Source organism: Macrotis lagotis, chromosome X, assembly GCF_037893015.1.
Source record: "Macrotis lagotis isolate mMagLag1 chromosome X, bilby.v1.9.chrom.fasta, whole genome shotgun sequence".
Lineage (NCBI taxonomy): Eukaryota > Metazoa > Chordata > Mammalia > Peramelemorphia > Peramelidae > Macrotis > Macrotis lagotis.
In genome coordinates, this window is record NC_133666.1 from 630,326,702 (window position 1) to 630,345,838 (window position 19,137).

General features: G+C 41.8%; 1 protein-coding gene across 4 annotated transcripts; it reads right to left on the reverse strand.

Moving 5' to 3' along the window:
- Positions 1-3,653: 3,653 nt before the first annotated feature.
- On the reverse strand, positions 3,654-18,837 carry LOC141500529 (adenylate kinase isoenzyme 1-like). 4 transcript variants are annotated; one of them, XM_074203747.1, is made up of 9 exons: positions 11,934-12,131; positions 11,118-11,317; positions 10,547-10,660; positions 8,555-8,700; positions 7,196-7,494; positions 4,691-4,804; positions 4,447-4,565; positions 4,192-4,345; positions 3,654-3,829 (listed from the first exon to the last, which is right to left on the reverse strand). In XM_074203747.1, the coding sequence occupies exons 1-8, from the start codon at positions 11,992-11,994 to the stop codon at positions 4,214-4,216; spliced, it is 1,185 nt and encodes a 394-aa protein (XP_074059848.1). In that variant the 5' UTR covers positions 11,995-12,131; the 3' UTR covers positions 3,654-3,829; positions 4,192-4,213. The 4 variants fall into 4 exon arrangements, with proteins under 4 accessions (XP_074059848.1, XP_074059847.1, XP_074059849.1 ...); XM_074203746.1 differs by lacking the exon at positions 3,654-3,829 and having other exon boundaries at positions 4,177-4,345; XM_074203748.1 differs by lacking the exons at positions 3,654-3,829; positions 11,118-11,317; positions 11,934-12,131 and adding an exon at positions 18,441-18,837 and having other exon boundaries at positions 4,177-4,345.
- Positions 18,838-19,137: the final 300 nt, after the last annotated feature.

Sequence of the window (19,137 nt, forward strand, 5' to 3'; positions counted from 1 at the left end):
TTATTTATTGTGTAATAATTTTTTACCCATAGTTTCAGATACTCTTCTCTGTTTTGAGGAATGACTAAACTGAGTAACAGATGAGTCCATCATACTTGAATTAGGACTAGGCTTCCTATTCATGTTCATGTCTAACCATTAAAGGGCTTTGAGTTGGCATCTTCTAGAATTCTGATGATCTAGGGCTGGTTTGCACAGCATTTTCCTTCTTTAGAGGCTCTGTAGGACTCTTCAACTACCCACAGTTGTTAGAGGAGTATTTTAATGCTAACTCATTGAATTATTCCATATGATGGGGTCAGTCAATCTTCTGCTCTTGGTAGTAGAAAGCAAATTATAACTCCTTTGGTAATTTTGGAAAACCTGACCCTTAGGATAATGGGGGAGGAGTGAATGGAGAGGGGAACATGAGATATTCAACCAGATTCTTCCCTCCTGGAGCTACTCAGGATTAGTTTGTCCCACTTCAACTTAGACTGACTACATTTTATCTTCAAGATTGTCTTCAAATGAAGAAACAGAGGACAAGATTAAGAGATCTGACTGGAAAAACCCTTTTAATTGTCACAGATGGCGATTATATAAATATAAACCTTTATTGTTCATGTATATCCGCAGTCTGGTGTCCCCTTCCTCTCATTTAAATGATCCCTATGGGCAGAGATACATTGAATCTTCAAAGCAGCTGCTTCTCTCCATGTCACTATAGCTAATGAGCTAATACTTTTAACATCTTTCTAGCTAGTTTTGGTCTTCTGTGTAGTTAGAAAGTGAGAGAACCAGTATGGACTAAGTCATGGGTTTAGTTCCATAGAATCAGCCACTTGTATAAAAGAACCATGCTCGAGTCAGAACTTTTTAATTGTCTTCCCTAGGATACCAGGGAAATGGATTGGTAATCTTAGTGACTCATGGGTTCCCATCAATGATATCAATAACATATTCATGTCTATGCACCCTGTGTGGCTCTTGCTCATTTACCAACATATTGGAAGCTTCCTTTATTTCTTCTGATTTTATGTGAGTATAAGTGGAGTCCTTTGGCTATCCCTCTTATATTCCAACTAGTCTTCTCTTCTTATCACACAATTCCTTGAGGACTTCCTTTACTCCTATTCTTTTTTTTTTAAGAGTACATCATTGTTTACAGGTTGCAGCCTGGTCACATCCACCATGGTTCTCTCTATGGTCTTCTGTTTTACTGTCCATTTTTAGTTCTTGGAAGGCAATAGTTTTCTGGATCTCATTATCATACAGCTTATAGAACTGAAAGAAATATTTCTTTGCAGAAGGCGAGTTCTTCAGTGAAAAGGTTGGATTAGTCAATTTCTAATTAGAATGATCATTTTTATAATTAATACTTATACCTTTAATAATGATAGTTAATATTTATATGGCACTTTTTAGAAAGCATGTTGCATATGTTATCTCATTTTATTTTTAGCTGCAAATGGGCAAGGGACAGTGAAAGAAGGGCAGGGAAGTAGAAACCAAGTGACCCCAATCCCTACTTAGGAATCTTCTGTCTCTTTCAAGACCATCACCACAAACCTTGAGGAGATTGTATAGCAGGAAGAAATTTGGCATATTCTGTTCATTTGGATGGATAGAAAGATTAATTGGAACCTTGAGGAAAATCTTGGCATTGTCATAATTAACTTGAGTTTATCTAGTAAATAAATGTGTGCTGCTGCCACCAAATCTTGACTGGCACAATTCACTGGACCTTAGTTTCCTCTTTCTTAAAATGAATGTTTTATATTGAATGACCTGTAAGACTATCTATGTGTATGTGTATGTATATTTATATATGAATACACACATGTATTTATATGAAACACAAACATACAAACAATATATGCATGTGTTTTATGTATGTATATGTATTACAAAATTTATGCTTCCATCTTGTTAAAGCTAAGTTAACAGCATGTTTTATAGAAATGGTTGAGAGTTCCTTGTCTTTTTAGTCCATCATTTCGTTTTTAGGATAGAAGCATTTTCTAGTCTGGTTACAGTGTCCTGGCCAATGGCCTGTCCTTTCTTGTAACCTGGCAACAAGCTCTCTCTTAGAGAATTCTTCCCAGTGACTAGAGCCCAGGCAGCTAATGGATAATTTTTCAGAGTTCTCAAGGAAAGGTTTTCATTGAGCACATTCTAGTAAATTGCAAACTGTTGAGAAACATGAGAATTGTTTACAGTGTCATTTTGGGAGATCAGAGCAGCTAAAAACAACAGGAAAATAGAGCATATTCTCTATTTTCTATTTTCTAATGAGTCATATAAGGTATTGTTTGCTCTCTTGCATGCTGTTTTCCATCTTCTCATTAAAGGGGCCGTTGCCATAGAAATCGGGCCAGTCAGTCCATAGAAAAAATTTTCAGGAGAAGCAGAATTGGAATTTGAAGCCAGAATTTCTGCCTTATACTTGAATTTCCATTTGCTTTGTTGTCATCAAATGGTCTTTATTTCTTGCAGAGTGACCCCCAACCAAGCCCCTTGTCCTAAGTCTAGGCATGCCTCCTAGAAACACAAGTTCAAGCCTAGAGAACTGGAAACTTCCTGGTAATAGGAGAACCTTTTCCATTCCAACTCATAAGATTGTATTACTGATTGCCTAGCTCTCCTTCCAGACCTCTTTCTATTCCAGCCATTTCTCTGATTCCCTGTCCTCTCCCTTTATAGAATGGTTTCTTATCAGAAGCAATCAACAAAAGAGTAAAACCAAGAGTAGAGATCTACTGAGAGAGTTACTGAAAACAACTAAAGTCTTTTGATGTTTCCTCCAGTTTAAGTTTTAAAATTAACAACTAATCAAGTTACCATTTGTCATGAAGGAAATGGCAAATCACTCCAGTATCTTTGACTTCTTTTTTTTGCAAGGCCATGGGGTTGAATGATTTGCCCAAGGTTACACAGCTTATTAAGTGTTTGAGGTCCTCCTGAGTCCAGGGCTGATGCTCTATTTCACCACCTAGCTGTCCCTCCTTCAGTATTTTAGCCAAGAAAATTCCAAATGGGGTCACACAGAATCAAATGATGGAAATGGGTAAACAACACTAACAATAGCAACAAATGTGGCAAATATGTGCAGAATATCTATGCATACTCCAAATTCTCTCCAATTTCGTTATTCATTGTCACAACTCCTTCAGAAACAGATTTCCCAGTCTCTTCTATCATGAGCCAAGTACACTAATGCACTCTACCCAGGATTCCTGACTGAGTTTATTGGTAAGTCCCCCATTAGAAAAAAATAAATCCAAGAGTCTACAGACATATTTCTACTGGGTGGGAGATATGAAAGCTACTCCTACCTGTCTGTAGCAAATAGGACTCAATGGAAAGTCAACAGGGAAAAGCTGGAGATTGGCCATTTGTAATTTTGGCATGTACTGAACACTCAGTCTCAGCTAAGCTTTCCCTAAGTCATCATTCCTAACTCCAAAGGCAATTAGAAGGCTTAGTATAATAACATAATACTAACCATGAGACTTCATGGCCAAAATCAGCTTCAAAATTTCCTATAAGTTTGATTGGTAGCAGACAGAAGGTAGGCTTCAAAAATTAGTCTTCCTTGATCAGTATTTTGATTACATTTATTTCTGCCAAGAGAACAATGGCTACCTTGGAAGGGGGAGGCAAGTCACAATTGTGACAAAACACAATTGATATTTTGGGTGTTTTGTCTTTTCTCACTCTCTTCTCATTCTCACACTTTTTTTTTCTTTGTGACTCACAAACTTTTCCTTTAAAACTTATGTTGACATATTACTTATGTTGAGCCGGTCATAGAACTATCTTCTCCAAAAACAAGCAAACAAAACCTCTGAAAAAAAAATTACCAGTGACATGTCACCACCACCATCCACCATATCAGCCCTAATCTTTCAAAAGGAAAACTAAATCTTGTTGGGGGGGCGGGGTTTAAGTTAAGATTGAAAACATTACTTTAAGTAGGTGTTAGGAATGCAGGTAAAAAAAATAAAAACTATCTCCTTTGCACCATCCCAAAATAATAAAGTCTGCTCTAACTGCCTTGGTCTCTTTTTTCTCTCATTTTCTTCTTTTCTGAGTAGCAACATCATGAGACCAGTCTGTCATATTTTATTTGTTCTAGAAGAGATTGAAACTGAAAACAAAACTGGGGAGGAAACCCTTTAAAATATAAAAAAGTATAGCAGCATTTACTTTTTATTGCTTGTTTTGAACTTCACAAATAAGAGAGAACAAAATCTCCCCATGTCCATTGGGTGCTGTTTGTGACCGTAGGGTTTTGAAGCTGATGTTGTTTAGTATAGCTGATGTAAAAGCCCAGTAATGGTGATTGGAAAATATGTTCTTCCTGGAGAGAGAGAGAGAGAGAGAGAGGGAGAGAGAGGTTTTCCTTGGGTTCATTGTTTCTTTCCTCTCCCCTTCCCTTTGCTTAAAAAAAAAAAAACCCACCTTGCATGTAGCACTGATGTTTTTGGTGTGGGAGAGAGACAGTGCCATTTGGAGGTGGATGGGAGCAGGAGTGGAACTCCAGACCTTGTCTCCCTCATTCCTGTGTCCTTCTGTCCATCCTAGGAGAGCCAAAAAGCCATCTGGCTTCTGTTTAGAGTTCCTATATATTTATTTTCTTGTACTAGAGAACCAAGATCGTGAAGCTATCATCAGATAGTTTTGGCATCAATTAATGCCTACTTACCCAATATTTCCATGGCTCTTGCCTCCCAGGAGAATCCATAACACTCACTAGTAGAAAGGGTTGAATCTTTCAGCAGAAAGATCCATGGCTGAATTCTTATCTGCTCCTTACTTCCTGGGTGACAAAGGAAACAAGTCATTTGTACCTGCTTCACAGGAGGCTGAGATGACAGAATAGCTGAAAAATGTTTTGCAAAGCCTTCAGGTGATAGAAATGTCACCTGCTTATGTCTCCCTTCCCTGACCTCAAGTTTCCTCATCTGGAAAATGCTGTCAATGACTTTCCTACCAATCCTCTTCATAATTTGGAGTGAGAGTCAACTAGGTAAACCTTTATCCCTTTAAAAAGGCCCTTCTCTAGTGAAATAAAGTATTCATCAATCAAGATCCCCCATAGGCAGACTGGAGTCCTGAAGCCTTTACAAAGTAAGTAGTTTAAAACCTTGCCAAGAATCCTGAGACTTGCTGTCTTCCTGTTCTGGAAATACTGTCCTATGGTAAAATCTCTGATCATAAAAATGTATATGTAAATCTATCTATATGTATGTATGTGTGTATGTGTGTGTAACTCCTTAAGAAAAGAATCTGAATCAAACAGTTTCACTTTAAGTTGCAGAGAAAGATTTAAAAAGGTAGATTCTCTCTTCAAATTTCCCTTCCCCATAGCTAGTCTGGGGATCCATTTCTGATTTGTTTCCTTGCTAGCTTTAAGTTATTTCCTTTATTGTGATTTTGCTTTCTCTTCACATAAAAGCTATGGTTGATTTTTGTGGGTTGCCTGGTTGTTCATCAGTGGAATGCAAAGTGGGCTGAAGGGAGATGAGAGCAGTTAGCTGAAATAAAAGTACAAAAAAAGAAAAAAAGATCAGAAGAATCAATTCTGATCTAGTGATGAAATCTTAGGGGCTAAGAGCTTTTATCTATTTTTATCAATAATTGATAAATCTCCAGCGGAGGGATTTTTAAACTGAACCTTCCCCTCCCCACCTCCATACAAAAGCAGGACAAGAGGAACTTGGGTACCTGGGCTAGGCATTATTTACCTTTTATGTTTTATTCTCTAGGAATAAGCATTTATGAAGCACTTACTATGTGCTTTGTACTAAGTCCCCTGTCCTTCTTAAAAATAATTATTTCTTTGATCCTTACAACAAACTCTTAAGGTAGGTGCCATTATTATTTCCACTTTACAGCTGAGGAAACTGAATCAGACAAAAATTAAGTGACTGCCCAGGGTCACACAGGTATTAAGTACTGGAGGTCTCCTGAATCCAGGCCCAGGGCTCTTTGTACTACAAATTTCCTTTGAGAAAGAGAGAGAGACAGAGACAGAGAGACAGAGAGACAGAGAGACAGAGACAGAAACAGAGAGAGACAGAGAGAGAAACAGAGAGAGTGAGAAGGACAGAGAAAGAGAAACAGAGATAGAGAGGAGAGACAAAGAGACAGAGGAGAAACAGAGAGGAGAGACAAAGGCAGATATAAAGACAGACAGACAGAGAGAGAGAGAGAGAGAGAGAGAGAGAGAGAGAGAGAGAGAGAGAGAGAAGAGAATACAGAGAGACACTGAGACAGATAGAGTCACACAGAAAGGAATGAAGGGGGAGAGAGATTTGAAGAGAATGAAAGTTCAGTTCCCTAAAGGAGAAACAGGGTGGTTTTGGAGGATTTAATTTTACTCTTTCCAGAAGGGAGAAGTGAGGGAGAACAAGTTGACAATTTTGTTCTCCATAGTATTAGCTATAGGTTACATGAGTATCCTTGAGTTTAGAGCCAGAGGGTATCTTTAGTAGTATTTTAGTATTTTATGCAGTGCAACTTCCGCATATCACAGAGGGGGAAATTGAGCACCCAAGGAAGGTGGTCTACCTTCACCCAGAGCTGATATTCAAACCCTGGTTGTTCTTCCCATTATACCCCATAGCCTAGTTCTCCATCTTAGACTCTAATCCTATCTCTATTCCCCAAGGATGGAAAAGGAGTTTCTTCCATCTCGACAGTCCTTTAGAATTTATAATGCACTTTCTTCATGACAACATTTTGAAGTACTAGATAGCAGGAATATTTTATTAGCCCTGTTTTATAGTTGAGGAAAAAGACTCCAGAGGTATCAGGACTCGCCCAGGCTCACGCTGCTACAGTTGGCTTCCAAATCCAAATTTCAACCCAGGTCTCCCAGTCTCCCAGTCTCGCACTTGTCTTATGACTGAATGCTCGCCATCATATCTTATAGGAAAAGACATTCAGTGAGACAACTTGTAGATAAGGACTGAAGATGGGACTGGAAGCCAGTTCTCTTGCCCCCAAGGCTAGCATTCAATCTACTTCTCTAGGCTATCTTCTGATAATCCTGATGAAGACAAAAATCAGGGGATAGCAGAACAGGGGAAGATCAAGTCTCATCTCGTAGAGGATGAAACAAGCCCAAAGAGGGGCAAGTGACTTGAGGACACAAAAAGTCAGTGGCGAGACTGGTCCTTGGGGATTTCACCCATTGCGGACTAACCTGAGTATTTTAGTCTACCCGAACTGCCTGGCATTCTCCCATGTTCCATTCCATTGTTTATTTTGCTGTAGACGGATAGAGAGACGTTTCCCCCCCAGTCCTGCTCCCCTCTGCCTCTTGGAGATCCCCAGGAAGCAGCAACTGTTGGCAGTGCTGAAATTAGGCTGGTTTGAAGTTTCAGTGTCTTGGATCTCGGGGCCTCCAGTGGATGTGGGGGGAGGGCTCTGGCTCTACTGCAGACTGTCAATGACGGAGCAGCATTTGGCAAAGATATTTTCTGCAGCATCTTCTGCCAGGATCTGAGAAAGGTGGGGGGGTATGGAGGGGGAAGGGTCAGCTAAGAGGCTTTGGTAGGGGAGGGAGGTGCTACCCACGTCCCACTTCCCCCCCCAAAGACACCCTCTCCCACCCCCAGAAATGGGGATTACTTGTCATAGGAGGCAGAGCTAGAAAGGACTTCAGAAAACAACCCCATTCATGTTTCAGAAACTTAGGCCCAGAAGCAATCTCAAGGTCTCATGAGTGGAATAAATATGACAGACAGGAGCTGAATCCAGGTTCTCTGACTTCAAACCCAGAACCCATTCAACGATGTCATTATTTTCTGCTTTGGAAAAATTTAACACCTCAGAATGCCAGCTCCTTCAGAGTCAAAGGTGGAAGTTGACATTTTGCAGGTGGAAAAACTGAATCCTTAAAAGGGGGAAATCCCAGAACTAGGAGACTAAGTTGAAGTTGTAAATGGAAAACCGACACATAGTTAAGAGCTATACAGAGTGGTATGGGATGACCAGATGGGTGATTTGTGCCTCAATAATAGCAATAATAACAGACATAAGCCTGGGTGGCATTTTGGAAGCTGGTTATAGTGAAGAAGTGCCCAAACTAGACACTGGAGATCCTTTCCAATTTATATTCTACAGTTCAGACTCTTGGAGTTAGGAGGGAATCTCCAATCACAGAATGTAGAATGTTACGTGTCAGAGGGAGCCTTAGGTCATAGACACCGAATGTCAAAGTTAGAGGAAACTTGGGCGTCATCCAACCCAACTCCCTTATTTTACAAAGTGGAAATGAAAATGTTTCAAAGTGGGGAGATGATTTGTCTAACATCACATACCAAATGGCAGAGCCAGTATCGGGTTTTTTGTTTGTTTCTTTGCTTTTTAACTCTGTTGCTACCCAGTCTTTCCTGTAAATGGGAACAGAGATCCCTCCATCCCTCTGTGCCCTCCCACCTGGATTAATTTAATCCAACGCCTCATTTTTACAGGTGAGGAAACTGAGGCCAGGTCCCAATGAACACCTACACTGCGAAGAAGGTTTTTCTGCTGATAGAAAGCCAAGACGGGCTCATACATGGTGTAATGGGTCTCCAGTCGCTGTCGTATGATGTCCTCAGAATCATCCTCACGGTTTTCTTTCTGACCTCGAAGCAGCACCCGGTGAAACATGGTCTCCGTGGAACAGTCAAAAACAATGACGATGTTGGGGGAGCGGCCCACCTAGAGGGGTGAGGCAAGGGAAGAGGCTACAGAGGTCCAGTCCAGGCTCCCTCCATCTTCTGTCTTCCTCTTCGATCTCAGAGAGGCACTGACTTAAGGGAGCAACCTGGACAGAGCAGTTCATGAAAATGGCAAATGGGCATATTTTGGATCAATATAAGGAAAAATTTCCTAAAATCCAAGATGTACCAAGGAAGGACTGTCCCAATAATTGGTGGTTATTCAAGAGGAGAGTCGATGACCATATTTTGAAATGTCAGATCGAACATCCCTCTTCATGTAGAGGTAGGCCTAATAACATACACAATAAGAATAATAATGATAAGTACTGTTTATCTAGGGTTTTGTTATGCTCCAGGAACTGTGCTGAGTTTTTTACAAGTATCTCATTTGACCCTCACAACAACCCTGGGAGGTAGGTATGGTTATTATCCCCATTTTACAGGTGAGGAAACTGAGGCGAACAGAGGTTAAGTGACTTGTTAGAGATCACTGAGCTAGTAAGTGTCAGAAGCCAAATTTCAATTTAGGTCTTCCTGTCTGGAGTACCAATGATCTGTCCACTGTGCCACCTAGCTGTCTCTAGTATATATATCATCTGAGTTTTTTGTTGGGTTTTTTGTTTTCTCCAACTCTGAAGCTGTTTCTGTAAATGTCAAATGAAGAGTAATCAATAGGGAATCAGAAGGGGTGGGGGGTTCAGATCCCAAAACTTTCTTTCTGGGTCTTGGTTTCTTCATTGATGTGGAGGTTGAGAAAGAAGGAATCACATGTCACAGTTGATAGTGAATGAAACATTGGGCAGTTTGACTTCAGAAGAACTAACCTGGGTTCACATTTCATTCTATTCCTTTTTAGCTGTGTTGACCTCTCTCTGGGCCTTGGTTTTCCCATTTGTAAAATGAGTAAGTTGAGCTAAAATCTCTTAGGTTTCTTCTGTCTCAAAAATCTATGAAGAACATGCCTGCTAAGTCACCTAAACTCCATTTTCTGAGCCCTGGTTTCCCATCTATAAAATGGGGGTAAAAATGGGAATAAAATGTTCCTCTCCCCCTCAAAAAAGTCCTGTTGTGAGAAGAGTGCACTATAAACTGCAGAGCCCTGTATAATTATGAACTATTGTTATGACTGTGGTTATTACTGGTTATATCAAAATTCAAATTTTTATAGCAACTTACAAAGTGTTTTTCAAGTAACTCTCTGTGATAGGTTGTGTATCTCTATCCGTTTTGGCACAGTGACTAGAATGCTGGACCTAGGAGGACCTGGGTTCAAATTCAACCTCAGATATGTGATACTCACTAGCTGTGTGAGCTTGGTCAAGTCATTTAACCCCACTGCCCCACAGAAAACAAAACACACACAAAAAAAAAGAATGTTGAAAACATCTTTACCTGTAATTTAAAAAATACTATTTACCAAAATAAATATTTATTGACAGATTGGCTGACAGAGGACTCCAAAGAATTAGGGAATCTTTCAATTTTGTAATTCCCCGTACTTTGACCTGAAAAGGGTCAGATTGTGCCCTGGTTATTTCTGCTTGGCCTGATTCAATTCCTCAGACTTCTGGATGGCCTTGCCCCTTCTTCACATTCCAACTCCTGTCTCAGACCTCATACATGTGATCTCTCTAGAATGAGACAGGATTGAAGGAGATGACCTGATAATGTGTTCCATGTATTGGGAAGAAGACATCAGGAAGCCCAATTGAGGATGAATTCTGCATCCCTCAGTTTTCTTGGTCAGGATTGTTAATAAAGGGTGGGGACATGGGTTTTGGCAGGGGATAGTGTTAGAGAAGATGGTTGAGCTGGCAAGGTTAGGGAGAAAGCAGTACACTTACAATGCGTTCAAACTCCTTGGCTTGACCCAGTTCCCGGGGGAATCCATCTATGAGAAAGCCCTTGCTTTGTGGTCGGGACAACATGTTGTCATTCACCAGGTCTAGAATTACACCCTATGGGGGCAGAGGTTGGGCATTAGGGAGGTCCAGACTGGGTCTTGCACTAACTTGCTTAGGTGACTTGGGGTGGGGTCACTAGCTTCTTCTGTGCCTTGATATCCACAATGTTTATAGTTGGGGAAACTGAGGCCCACAGGTAGCAATCCCCAGTGTTGCAATTCAAACCCAAGGTACCTGGCTATTCCACATACAATTGCTTCAGTCTTATCTGAGAAGTGAGGACACTGCAGTCATCCAAGTTTAAGGATATAGTCCCTCAAATCTGTGAAATGGGTAGCATCTCCCATTTCATTCCTACATGCCAATTAAACATCCTTTGAGACGCCACAATGATGGATGTCTCCTGAGAGTTCCAAGACCCCAAGCAACCCCTCTGTTCTAGCAATGGGTAAAGGTCTAGGCCACAAAAGTAGAGTTGTGGGAGAGCAGGATGAGTCAGTTGGGTCCTCACCGTGGGCACCAGCATGCCCTTCAGCATGAACTCCCGGATCTGTTGACCCCGTACAGTGGCCTGATTTGCCTCCTCCCTCAATAGCTCCCCAAGGCCAATGTGGCAGAAGCCATACTTGGTTGCCATGTTCTCACATTGTGTTCCCTTGCCACAGCCTGGTCCCCCCATGACGAAGATGATCCGGTAGGATTTAAGCAGATCTGGCGAGTGGGAGGAAGAAGGTAAGTTGGCATGTCTGTGAGGTTGGCACCTGTCTGTAGGTTTCCTCTTGTGCTTACATTGAGTGTGTGTATGTGTGCGAGGGGGTTTGGGGGGTGTGGGTGCATATGTGAGGGTACTCTTTTGTTAAATCATGTGATTTAGAGTTGGGCAGGAGCTTAAGAGATCATATCCTCTCACTTTATAATTGAGAAAACTTGAGACCTAGAGAAGGAAAGAGATTTTCCCAAGAATTTGAATCCAGGTCTTCAGATTGCAAGTCTGGTTCTACTTCTACTATCTCACATGTTTACCTTTGAGTGCCTAGGTGTTTTGGGTCAATGTTCACCTACTGGCGTAAGGTGGTACCTGTTCCCAAGTAGGGAGAACCCCTAAAATAAGAGAATGGAAGGCTCCAAACCGTTTTCTCCAACTTTTTCCTTCTCGCCCTACTCCGTCTCCTCCTCTCTCCCCCTCAAGGGAAGGGACTGCTTTCTGCCTGGATCCTGACCCCACCCCCACCCCCACCAGCCTCTGCCTCTGAACTGGGGATAGAATCCTGGCTCTTAAACTGGATGGGGGAATGCTGGGCTCCCAGGATGACTCCTAGAGATTTACCCTTCTCTTGAGGCCTCAGGGGTGTTCCCTCCTGGGGCAGCTTGGACTGGCAAATGCCCATCTTCTGAGGAACCCTTGGGGGGGGGGCTTAGTGACTTGCCCACCAACTTTTCCCTCCTAGATCTTGCACATCCAGACCCCCTTGGCCCCAGCCTGGGCTTTCTCCCTCCCACCTGGCTTTCTCCCTCCCACCTGGCTTTTTCCCTCTCCCCTTTACCCTCCCACTTCTGCTCCCTTAGCTTTCTGATGTCATAAGGAACTCTGGGTACCTACTATTGCCCTATTTGTGTCAAGGACCCAACCCTTTGAACAATCTGGTAAAGTCTATGGATCTCTTTTCAGAAAATATTTTTAAATTATTATACACACATCTATACATATATACACATGTATATATTTATATGACCCATTATATTGAAAGTTACCTAATTTTTTTTAAAGTTTGTGAACCCTAGGTTAAGAACTCCTAATGTTGTCTAAACTTTTTTAATTTTACAGGTGAGGAAACTGATACAGATCATCAAAGAAAAGCTTAATGGGGAGTAGAGTCTGGTGTCTAAGCCAGGTCTTTTGATTGCAAATTCAGTGGTCCTCCTACTGGGTCACTTTTCATCCAAAGTGTGCTCTCCTCTATATTCAGTGCCCTAGAAGAGAGAAAATGAATTTCCATACTCTCCCATATGGGTAGTAGGTAGGGTTTTGTTTTGATTTAACTAACAGAGTCTCAGAAATAATTGCAAAAGTCATTTAAAAAAGAAGCCAGTAACAGAAGACAGCTCTGATTTCCCTCTCCACCACTATTGCCTTTGTTTTTCTCTATCTCTTCCTACCTGGCTCTCCCAGACAGCTCCATATCCCTGTTAGCCACAAGACCTCTTGGCCATGTAAATGAGAGCAAAAGGAGCTATCAAATGGATAATTTTGATGATTTGCCACATTTATCTCCAGCATTGATTCCTTTGATGATCTGATTCTGAAAGTGGCCTCAGAGAACAGCAACTCATAACACATCTTTACTGGGGAAATACCCTTTTTACAATAGGTTTGAGAAATTTTCCTCCAACCTTCTAGCAACTACTCCCAGAGGAAACCCATTCCACAGTTAGACAATTCTCATTTATTAGGTGGCACAGTGAATAAAATGCTGGGCTGGAAGTCAGAAATACTCTTATTGAGTTCAAATGTGGCCTCAGACACTTTTACCTGTGTGACCCTGGGCAAACCATTTTGCCCTATTTGTCTCAGTTTCCTCAATTATAAAGTAAGATGGAGAAGGAAATGGCAGTCATTCCAGTATCTCTGCCAAGAAAACCTCAAATGGGGTCATGTAGAGTCAGACATGAGTGAAAAATGACAAAACATTAGAAAGCTTTTCCTTACATTCAGCCTAAATCTACCTCTCTGCATCAATACCTCTTCTCTTCCCACCCTACCTTCAACTCCCACATAGTTGTTCCCAGTTTACAGTCAGAAGAGAATGATTGTGGAGGCAATCTGCTGGTAGACCTCAAAGGAAGATGGAATTAGGTGAACAAGTGGATCTCTGTCAAAAACAGCCATCTCTTCTTCAGAAAGGAGAGTAATTGAAGGTTGAAGTCAAAGTGGGCTGAGATGTAAAAACATGTTAGAAGAGAAATCTAATGAAGATTAGTCTCTATTTTCTCATTAAAATATAAAGGGCAGGGGATAGAAGCTATGAGAAGTTTGAGGAGGTTTGAAATAGTCTCTGTGGGGAGTGAGATAGAGAATTAAGAGAGGATTAAAAGGACTGCCATGCTGCAGTGAAGACCCAAATGAAATTAGGCAACATAAATTTGTGGTGGACTCAGTAAGTTCAATTGCATGATTTCCTCAAGTGCCCTTCAAGTCCCTGGTGGCAGTACAGCACATTGGTCCAACCATTCCAGAAAAGCATTTTTTAATTATGTAAACTTAATAAACTATTCCCTTAGACCCAAAGATCCAGAAATGAAGAAATATCTTCTTTCAGTTAAAGACAGAGTATGGGATGTGACACACACTGGCAGTCCTTATGCTGGTTGGATTTTTTTTTTTAAGGGAGGACTTTTTTTTGGAGAGGGTGGGATGTATATCAAGAAATACTTGCAAGGTTAAAAACAAAACTTTAATAAAAGTTTTTAAAATCTTCATATGTGGATCAACATTTTCTTGCCCATTAAGATCTTGGATACTGACTAATATTCAAAGAGTTAGCTGACAAGCCTAGTTTTATGTGATTGGTAAATATGATGAGCACAGCACCTATGCCTTCCCCCGCCCAAGTTAAGTGATAAAAAATAGTAAAAAGGGCAGGACCGAGCATAGGTAGCTAAGGCAAAAGGCTGAGTGACCTCCTTTTGAGCAACCATTATCACTACTTTTCATCCACCCAACTCTACCATTGCATTGGGTAACATATTTTGTGGTGCTACCAGACCTGTATCTATCTAACCCCCACCCCGGATCTTTGCTTACTGAAAAGAAGCTAGACCGTTAATCAGCAAGCAAAGGAGTGTAATTTATCATATGCTTAGGAAGTGTTCTGTCCATCAGCTCAGGTGGGTCTCGGCTAAGCTCTCCCCAATGGATATGAGACCCTATGACCCCACCACATCATGGCTGAGGAGAGTTAGCTACTCTCACTGACCAGATTTAACATTATGATATCTCTATGGCTCTGTCTTCACCTTGTGACTGGCAACCATCCTTCAATTCAACTATTATAATTTCACACCATATCCACAAACATACTATCTCTTCCCCCTCTTTCTGATCATTTCCCAAACTAAAAACATTTCTCCTAACTACATTGTCCTTTTTCCCCATGTGATAAAAGGATTAGGGGCAAGAATTATGAAGTCTGAACATCTTTTCAGAGGTCTCTGATGCTTGTACCAATTAGGGCAAAGGAATTAATCTTTCCTCCATTTCACCAATTCATAAGTTTACCAAAAGTGCTGATCAAGTTGTCCTCCCCTGAAAACTCAGCTCAGACATTGTTTGGTAGTGGCAACCCCCCACATTTCTAGAAAGCAGCATTCATCTATCTGAGTCTCAATTCTTTTGCTGATTCAGTCATAGCAGGTTAAGGCTCAGACCACAGCCACATTAGCACCAGACTCTGGGTCAAAAATGTCAGTTTGAGCACAACCAATAACTCTGTGGGTGGTGTGGTTTAGAGGGCCCATTGTTTTTCTCTTTCCTTGTATCTTCTGCCTCAAACTTGAAGCAGGAATTGCAAAGTTTATGCCAGGGGAACTGGTGCAAGTCCTAATGCAAAGTCCTTGAAAAGTTTTGAGTCACAACACATTGTGTGGCAGTTGTCCAAAGAGCAGATTGACAGTGTTTGAGGAGGCTCATCTTCAGAGATTGACCTCCAACTGATGAAGCCTGGGTCACAATAACTAATGAAACCACCAACAAAGGTGTGTGGGGTTTTTCTCTCTCTCTTTGTATAAGTAACAATGAAATGAACAATCCCTTTAAGCCACAAGATAAGATCACACAGTCTCTTTCCTGACTTTTACTTCCTATATCCTATTGGACATTATGTCCCATAGGCAGTTCAAACTTCTCATTTCTGGGGTAGCTAAGAGCGCTGGCCCTAGAGTCAGGAGGACCTGAGTTCAAACCTGGCCTCAGTCACTTAATAATGTCTTGACTGTGTGACCTTGGGCAAGTCACTTAATCCCATTGCCTTGTAAAAAAAATCTTAACAATACCTATACTAGACAAATCATTCCCCAAAATTGAACCACAAACTTATCCTGTCCAAAACATAATTTTTCTTTTTCTAAATTCTGCTATTTTGGTGTGGTCAGGTGGTACAGTGGATAGAGCACCGGCCCTGGAGTCAGGAGTACCTGAGTTCAAATCCAGCCTCAGACAATGATTACCTAGCTGTGTGGCCTTGGGCAAGCCACTTAACCCCATTGCCTAAAACTAAAAAAAACAAAAAAAAAACCCCACTAAAAACTAAAAAACTAAAACTAAAAACTAAGCTTTACTATTTCTGTCAAAGTCACTAGTCTCCCTGGCTCATAACATTGGCATTATCTTCATTGGTTTCTTATCTTCTCTCAACCACATATCCAATTGGTGGCTGAATCTTATTGGTCCCACCTCCATATCTCTCCCATCTTTTCACTCCCTCAAATGAATTTAATTCAGGCCATCATCACCTTTCATCTATACCACTGCAGAGGCCTCAGAATTGATCCCCCTTACTCATCTGTCACTATTTCAGTTCTACTTTCATATAGCACCCAAAGTGATTTGTCATGTGATTCCATTAGTCTAGTGGTTCCCTCTAAGAAAAACAAGACCTATTAGCTTTTAAGACCCTTCAGAACTGAACCCCAATATATCTTTCCAAACTTATTGGTTCATCCTTTATTTTTTTTTTGCAAGGCAATAGGGGCTTAAGTGACTTGCCCAAGGCCACACAGCTAGGTAATTATTAAGTGTCTGAGGTTGAATTTGAACTCAGGTACTCCTGACTCCAGGGCCAGTACTCGAATCCACTGCACCACCTAGCTGCCCCCTTCATCCTTTCTTTTTCTTTCTTTTTTTTTTTTAGATTTTTCAAGGCAATGGGGTTGAGTGGCTTGCCCAAGGTCACACAGCTAGGTAATTATTAAGTGTCTGAGGTTGGATTTGAACCCAAGTACTCCTGACTCCAGGGCCTGTGCTTTATCCACTGTGCCACCTAGTCACCCCCATCCTTTCTTCTCAAAGACCACTTACATAATGAACAAGTAATGTCTTGATTTGCTGGTGAACCGGATTTAAGTTGAGAGCTGCATAAAGTCATCAACCTCACTCTCTCTTTCAGAGTCTCCAAAGTCTAGTAGTTGGCAAGACAAAAGTCAGTAAATGCTGTTGGATGATCTTGACATTTTCAGTGTCTGGCCAAATCCCAAGCACTCCATTGCAGCTGTTTTACCTACAACCTTTGTGGTTGTAGGAACAAATTATTCTTGTCCACCCATTCTGCCAGGAGGTCTTCACATGCTTGGGTTAGGTATCCTTCTAACTCACCAAATATTTTAAAGGGTGTCAGCCACCTGGTTTAAGCCTTTCTTCCAGGACAGTGAGCTGCCAACTGCCTTTGGTATCTGCTACCCAACTCTCACCTGTGACTCCAAGAAATTGTGTTTTATACTACTCCCAAACTCTGCAATCCAATAAAATTGAATTTCTTATGATTCTTTACAAGGCATTCTATTTCCCATTTTTGTTCCTTTGCCTTTGCTTGGGTCATTTACCATAGCTGGAACACATTCCCTTCTCACAGATTCTCTCTCTCTCTCTCTCTCTCTCTCTTTCTCTCCCTCTCAGGTGAAGCTCAAGCTGCTTAGTCCTTCACTATCAGGAAATTTACCAAATGTTTATTGTTTATTCTCCAATTGTACTTCACTACCATTATATTTGAAATCTGAGTTTACTCCATTTGTGAAAGTGTATTCCAAATTTATGCTTTGTGACTAGTGTTGTTCTTTTATTATTTTAAGAAAATGTTTTTGCTAAGCTAAGAGCTCATTGAATCTGCTGGATGATTTTTAAACTCCAGGTGCAGTTGGGTTATAATACAGTAATATAGTATAGTAATAGGACTCTCATGCCAAATGGATTACCCTCTAGAAACTAAGGGAGTATTATCCCTCTGGAGCAATTCATTAGTGCAAATGCATGTTGGGAAAGTAGCTCTACTTGTGAAAGAGGTGAAGAGTAGGAGTAGCAAGGTAGCATAGTGGATAGAGCACTAGCCCTAAAGTCAGAAGGGCTTGAGTTCAAATCTTAAAACATTACCTAGACCCCTAAAAATTACTTAGCTATGTGACCTTGGACAAGTCACTTAACTCCATTGCCTTGTAAAAAAACAAAAACAAAACAAAAAAGAGATGAAGAGTTGTGAGTCATCTATGACAGAATTTGGAACTAGTTAAATGATTGAACCCACAGAAAAAAATATTAATGAGTTGACTTCATCTTGAAAAGTTTCAAGTGATGGACCTATGGCTCTGTCCTCAGCCCAGTGCTGTTTAACTGTATGACTTGGTCAAAGGTACAGATGGCATTCTTAATACATTTGAGGGGCATCTGGGTGGCACAGTGGATAGAGAACACTGGCCCTGGAGTCAGGAGACAGTAGTTCATCTGGAGCCAGGTATGGTGCTAGAGGTCTTGCCTTTTGGAAGACCAAAACTGGTGGATGGTTTGGAAATTTGGAAGTTCTGGGGACGGGTCAGCCAATAAACAATTATTGAATGCCTACTATGTTTCTAGCATTATGTTAAGGCTAAAAACCATGGTCCTATCCCAAGAGAGTGTCTCCAAAAGCAGGAAAAATCAGGCCCTATGGGAGTGGCAGCATCTCTTCCAGCCTGGGCAAGATGGGGAGACTCAGCCACCCCTCCTCCACCCGCCCAAACAAACCCCAAGAGTTGGACATGGCTCATTGGACCCCAAACAGTGTGATGTGAGGACCGAGAAGAATCATTTCACCTTAGGCCACCTGGAGGTGCGTCTCTCCAGCACAAGGTGACTTTGCTGCTGGAAAGAAAGCAGTCTGCACTGGGTCTGGGTGCAAGCCCTGGAAGAGGTGGTGATGAGCCGGAGGTGATCCGGAGAGGAGCCGCGTGGCAAAGGTGGGGCCGGCAGAATACCTATCTCCCCGTCACTTGGAAGAGGGGTTGATTGGCCCAAACCGCGAGGCAAATTAAAGAAAAACTTGCCGGCCTAGAGACACAAAAGTGGCGCGGCCTCTGGACCTGTACGTGGCACAGGTGGTGCCGCCCAGAGGGTAGCATCAGAGCCCCTGAGGTCCATCCGCTGCGGAGATGGGGATGCTGCTGATCCAGGAGCCGGGAGGGTAGCCTAGGCGGCAGTTGCCATGGCGTCGCAGTTACCGTGACAACAAGGACTCGAGAACTACGGCGCGGGCGGGGGGGAGTGCTGCGTGTGTGCGCCTGCGCACAGGGATCGGTAGCCATTCGGAACGACGTGGGGGGAACTAGAACTACGAGTCCCAAGCTGCACCGCGTAGAAGGGAGCTCCGGAAAGTTCCCGTATGTGTCTCCGTTGGATGACGACACGGGAAACACATGGGTCGGTCCAGTTTGTAGCTTCATGAATAATGAACGAAGCGCAACTGGCTCTTGTACCTCACACCCTCCCCTTCCCACCTGGACTGAGGGACGAG

What these genes read in the sequence shown, in the direction of transcription:
- LOC141500529 (XM_074203747.1), bottom strand. Translation starts at nt 11,994, where the DNA reads ATGGGCATTTGCCAGTCCAAGCTGCCCCAGGAGGGAACACCCCTGAGG. An exon ending in AGGGCATGCTGGTGCCCACG is followed by an intron (nt 10,661 to 11,117) that starts GTGAGGACCCAA and finishes CTGCCCCCATAG; the next exon opens with GGTGTAATTCTAGACCTGGT. An exon ending in CCAAGGAGTTTGAACGCATT is followed by an intron (nt 8,701 to 10,546) that starts GTAAGTGTACTG and finishes TCACCCCTCTAG; the next exon opens with GTGGGCCGCTCCCCCAACAT.